Source organism: Eptesicus fuscus, chromosome 14, assembly GCF_027574615.1.
Source record: "Eptesicus fuscus isolate TK198812 chromosome 14, DD_ASM_mEF_20220401, whole genome shotgun sequence".
Classification (NCBI taxonomy): domain Eukaryota; kingdom Metazoa; phylum Chordata; class Mammalia; order Chiroptera; family Vespertilionidae; genus Eptesicus; species Eptesicus fuscus.
The window spans coordinates 7,913,994-7,919,993 of record NC_072486.1 but is presented as its reverse complement, the minus strand read 5'-3'; the positions used below and the strand labels follow the sequence as shown (position 1 = coordinate 7,919,993).

The 6,000-nt window shown below is 46.0% G+C and overlaps 1 protein-coding gene across 1 annotated transcript in view; it reads left to right on the top strand.

The window, feature by feature from the left end:
* The first annotated feature begins 269 nt into the window (after nucleotides 1–269).
* ITPRID1 (ITPR interacting domain containing 1) overlaps nucleotides 270–6,000 on the top strand; it is a 47,756-nt gene continuing 42,025 nt past the window's right edge. The window contains exons 1-3 of the mRNA XM_054726602.1: nucleotides 270–459; nucleotides 1,877–1,925; nucleotides 2,254–2,297. Of these exons, the coding sequence (XP_054582577.1) occupies nucleotides 294–459; nucleotides 1,877–1,925; nucleotides 2,254–2,297 (259 nt within the window). The 5' untranslated portion in view covers nucleotides 270–293. The remainder of the gene's footprint in view (nucleotides 460–1,876; nucleotides 1,926–2,253; nucleotides 2,298–6,000) is intronic.

Here is a 6,000-nt window from a genome sequence, read left to right as displayed (position 1 = left end):
AACCCTGAGAGCCAGCTTGAATCCACCAGGGTGTGGATGTGGCCTGGTGATGGGTGAGGCCACATTAGTCCCTGGTCTCCAGCTGCCTCTCCACTGAGAGGGGACCATTTCTCTGCATTGTAACAGAGAACTTGGCTTGGGGGGGGGGCGCGCGGGAGGGCAAGCTACCAAAGATCGTGACCTGGATCTACTCGTTGGTCTGTGAGCATCTTGACCTTTGCCCTCTCCTTGAGCCCAGCCCAAAAGCTGACCCATTGTGTCTGGTTTGTGTTGCTTTGAAATCAGTGTGCCGAATGATGATGGTGGAGAAGTCACCTGGATCTGACAGCCCTCGAGGAGGCCAGGAGAGGAGCCGGAGAGGCATCCTGCGGTCCACCAAGGGGGCCTGGCCTCCCCTGGAAGAGCAGCCGCCTCCGGGCTCTGAGGAGGAAGGCCAGAGTCTCCCCACGCCCGCGCTAGGTGAGGACGGGCCCTCAGGGTGTCTGAAACCGCCCGCCCTTCTGTGGGTGGTGAGGGATGGGGGGCCTTTGGGCTAGGGGCAAATCATTTCAGAGCATGGACTTAGCTTTGACGATACTAGCATTCCTGGCATGATTCCAGAAACTTCTATGAAATGGGCACTTCTGATGTCCCCTACAGACACTCAAAGACCTTGATGGAAACAGTCCAACTAAAGAATGAACTCGGCTTCCTTCCCACTCCAATGTACCCCCATACTAAGCCCCCCAGGACACCAGAGCTGTGTGGAGTCTGCGTCAGAGACATGAGGCTTCATTTTAACCAAAGGCTTTTATTTGCTGGGCTTTACATGAGGCATCAATAATCATTTAACAGCTTAAAGGGTAATAACTAAGGAAACACTTCTGCCTCCACTATAATGTAACGGATGGTTTTTCTTTTTTAAATGTTTTTATTGATTTCAGAGAAGAAGGGAGAGGGAGAGAAAGATAGAAACATCAATGATGAGAGAGAATCATTGATCGGCTGCCTCCTGCACACACCCCCACTGGGGATTGAGCCGGCATGTGCCCCAACTGGGAACTGAACCATGACCTCCTGGTTCATAGGTCGATGCTCAACCACTGAGCCACGCCGGCCAGGCTGGTTTTTCTTCTTTGTTCACTGCCCAGTTCATTTCATCCCTCCACACTACCTCAACTGAAGAATAAACACCTCCCTGTTCCACTGGCCTTTTTGGTTCACCAGACACCTTGTGAGGGGGTAATTCAGCTACCTCACTGATGGTTTCAAGTCCAAGAAAGTCAGCTCAGAGTAGCCTATGGCCCGTAATAGGAAACACTGCCTTTGCATCCTCTCCTTTCTGCCTGGTGACCCTTTGTGGTGCGGGGATAAAGATCCACCTTAAAAGGCTGGTGCCCCTTTAACGCAGGGTGCCTTTGGCAATCCTGGGAGTCTAGTGCAATTTGTCCCTGGAATGAATGCAAATTTGGTTTCTAACCTGGCAGAGAACGCCTTGCAAATAAACATCCCTGGCTAGCTGCCTTAGGTAAATGTCCTGATTCAATCCGGAGGGGCTCCCGGGTGATTTCCATCCAACAAGAGAAAGACAAAAGTCTCGTGTGCTTGTTCACCCTTTGCATTCATGCCAGGTAATTACAACATGATTCCAACATCTCTTGCTCTTGGTGATTTCTTTTTCTCCCCTTTTATGTTTTGGGTTTTATTTTTTTTAAGTTACAGTCTTTTGGCAAGTTCATACTTCATTTCCAGGAAAGGATGATTACAGAAAACATGAATATGCTTATAGAAACATGGACCTAAATATGTAGGAAATGGAGCTACTGGGTGGTGGCTGAATGATGAACTCGAGTCTTTTTAATTGGCTGGGCTATGACTGTTTCCTTCTCATTTGTAGATGGTTCCAAACAAGAAAGTATTCAGCGGTGGCTGGACTCTGGGTTCTTGTAAGTGTGTGTTTGTGTCCTTGTACATTTCTCTCCGCAAAGATCCATGAAAACAATGAGTAACGCTGCTGGGGTGAGGGGTGACCTACAGGGATTTTCATTTTATCCGTGTGCTTGATAGGTTACTCTATTATTGCACAAGTTATGTGTCAGTTTAAAGGTACAAAACAGGATGCTCTTTCAGGCCCCGGCTTCTCAGGGGTTTCCGGAAGTCCTCTGGTAATAAAGCCTAGCTCTGCATTTTGCTCTCGTCTATTTAATCACAGAGCAATTTGGTCTAACTTGTTTACACACACAGTTTGATTCACAATACTTTTGTTTCTTACAGCGTCTCTGTAGATGAAAACTTTCAGCAAGTCACGGACCACACAGGTAAGACAAGAGATCCCAGCAGCAATCATGGTTTGCAAACCCTGGTAGGAGCTGTATCGATATGTCTGTGCAAATAACTCTTCTTAAAATGAGAATTACCAGAGGTTCCTAGAAATAGAACCCATCTCAACAACCATCCGGTGCAGTTGCTTTGTTTGATATTCGGGACTGAGGCTCAGGAAGGCAGGTGAGGGCTGGAAACCAGAACTCTTGCCATAACATTAGCTCAAGTTCTAGCCGAAAATTCACCGGGTTCTATGAAGATGTTTTTGCAAGAATGTAATTATGGAAATGAAATTGTTTCATTTCTCCTCACAGTATATTGTCGTTTTCTTTCCAAATCTAGTTTCTTTCTCTTCTTTGGTCTCAAAACGATGCATTTGTTCTCAAAAAGAACAAATGACTGGAGTCTCTAGCAAACAATACAAGCATGTATTTCTGAGGCAGAACATGGTGCATGCTTGTTACGCAGAGATTTGATATGAACATTACAAAAAGAAAAAAATGTAATTACAAGTCTCACAGTTTCCATCTTCATTAAATGAAATACTGTATTTCATAGAATCGAAGACCCCTTGATCATGAAATGCACTCACACTTTAAGTTCCACTCAATGGGAAAGTAAAACAATAAGCACTGGCAATTATAAATGAAATGCAATACTGACTGTCTACACATTAGAAATGCCATAAATAATGTATGTGAAAATGACATAAATTAGGAGTTTAATGATTAGAGGAAACAATTTTTAGTCAAATTGTTCCTTACTTGGCTGGTTTTAATTAGTTCACTTTTTTCACTGCCTCTTAACTTAAGATGATGTTGGCTACAAACCAGTTTAAATTTGGATTTTTTTTTTTACTTAAAAAAACTAGGTAAATTCATTGAAATTTTCTTCTTTGCCAAGCTTATTTTTTTAATTGATTTTTTTTTTAAGAGAGAGGGAGAGGGAGTGAAGGAGAGAGCACAACATCAATTTGTTGTTCCACTTATTTCTGCATTCATTTGATGCTTCTTGTATGTTACCTGACTGGGGGCAAACCCACAACCTTGGCCTCCTGGGACGATGCTTTAACCAACTGAGCTACCTGGCCAGGGAGACTAAGCTTTTTAAAAATATATATATATAAAAGTTTCATGATGCAAAAATCTCTGGAGATGTTTGCCAATAAATTGAAATTAAGTACCTCTGTTCATCATAGATCAGACTCAAGGAAAGGCAAGAACTTAAGAAATACATCCAGCATTTCACATCCCCCGACATTTCATCTTCCCAGGTCATGGCGGGACACCTGGCACCAGTTCTGGGGTTGTCAATCACTATATTAAAAACTTCACCTCCTCAAAAGTAAACACACATCGTGGCCCTTCCTTCTCTGAATCAAGTCAGTGACCTGAAGGGGCTCAGACATGAGGGGAAGACGTGGAGGAGAGGAGGGATATTGGAAGGGCTGTGAGGACAGAAATGCAGTTTCGATTTGCCAGGTCCTTCATCTTCAGCGAGGTTTCTAATAATAATGGACTAGCTCCCTGCAGGTTTAATTGAGCCTTCGCATTTACAAGCCCCTTTCTCATCTATCACATTTTCAACTCAGTGACCTGTGCGGTCGCCCGGCTGGTGTTCATTTGTGATTTACAGGTGAAGGATCTGGGGCACAGGGTGGTCAAGTGTATTGGTTTCTGGTCCCAGCTGGTTAGTGGCAGGTGGGGACGCTTGAGGCCCGGCACTCTGTTAGTCCCTCTGTGTGCAGGCACTGGCCGTGGCGAGATGGACACACACTGAATTCAGGGGAGCCAGGAGCTGCCCTGGGGAGTGTGGAAGTGGAACAGTCCCAGAAACGGGGGACCTGAAGGTCGTGCCAAGTGTAGCAGGGAGAAACCTGTGGTGAAAAGAAAAGGAACTGAAGAGGAGACAGAGAAGTAGCCACTATGGAGGGAGAAGCCTGTGAAAACTCCCACAACCCTCGTATGATGCCGAGAGGGCACTGGTTCCTAGGGCAGCCCTAACGATTACCACAAACTTGGTGGCTTAAAGCGAGATGCATTCTCTCCTGGTTCTGAAGGCTGGAAGTCTGAAATCACGGTGTCATTCTCTCTCTGGATGTTTAGTGAAGAACTCCTTCCATCCTCTATCTGTCTTCATGCGGCTCCTGTCCACCCTGGCATTCCTTGGCTTGTGGCTGCATCACCCCATTCTCTGGCCTGCTTTCTCATGGCTGTCTTTTCCCTGTGGGTCTTCTCTTCTTTTAAGGACACCCGTCTTTGGATGTAGGAATCAGGGCCCACCCTAATCCACCATGACCTCACCTTTACTAATTATACCCTCAAAGACCCTATTTCCAAATAAAGGACACATTCTGAAATGAAATCTCAGATACAGAAATAAAATCGGGGGTGATACCCACTACAAGTGGGAATCATTCTGAGGCTGGTTTCCCTCCATGACCACGTCTGGGACTTGATACACTGAAGTAGCAACAAGATCCAGGTGCCTGCCCATCTTCCAGGCAACCCAGTACCTCCCATAGGGAGCAGTCCAGTGGGCCTCCAGGAAGGATCATCCGTGATGAAGTACTTCCGTGAGACTCAGATGCCAGTGTCATGGGCAGCTACCCAACCATTTGCAGTTATTGGACTTAATATGGAAAGAAGTATTTACCAAATACTTCTCCATTATATTTCTTTGGAAAGTGAAAGGGAGCAGCTAATTGAAAGGACAGCTGGAAGAGAAGGTGGAGACAAAGGGAATGCTCTTTTCTGAGAATGGGAGCTATTTCAGGAGATGTGTTAGCTGGTGGGAATGATCCGGTGACCCGAGATATCCTGAGGTGGGTGTGGCACCTTTTCCCGGCTTCCCTGGGGCAGTCCGTAAAGCCTGGACCTCCCCTCAGGGGCCTCTTCTCTTGGGGCTTTGAGGTCACTGCCACTGAAACGTTGCTTACCCAAGCTTACGATGGTCTCTCACCAGTCTGCCCTGTCTTGTGACAAATATTAGGGCATCTTAGCTGAGTGGTCTGAATCTTGTCTTTAAGTATCTCCAGGACATCATCGGCTCAGGGCACATGGATGACTTACAGGGAAGAGCCACATGGGCATCCTTCAGCTTCTTACTCCTTTTCTTCTCCGAGAAGCAGGGCTCCAAGTGCAGGTTAACTCCTCTTAGTGGTCACCGACTGCACAAGAAAACAAATTTGATTCTCAGTTTGGGCCTAGAGAGGATCCACGGACCTTCCTATACCCACAAACACATAGCATATTCAGAGGGTCTTTAGAGTGGATGTGATGCTTAAATGGACCATGGTCCTAGATGGTAAGGTCCCTCTTCTAAGCTGCTGACTAATTCTTAACCCAGGATTACAGATTAAAGCTGCACATAAGAAAGGCTGGAGAGAGGACCTGGAGAGAGGGCAAACCCATCCCCACCACTAGAAAAGAAATTGAACATCAGCCCTCACTCTGAGAGTGCATTGTCATAATGCTGCAAGGACAGATGCGTACACCAAATGCATGTGTTAGGGTTATACCGGGTGTACTTGTTCAACAACTGAGCATAACTGTGAGTGGAAACACTAGAACTAACTCCCACAGCAGAGAGATAGTGTCTGTCGAAAATCTGCTGGGTGGCATGGATCATTTGATGGGTGGTTAACTCATTTGTCTTTTTTACTATTCAGATAGTTCTCCAATACCCAAGGAAGTCCCT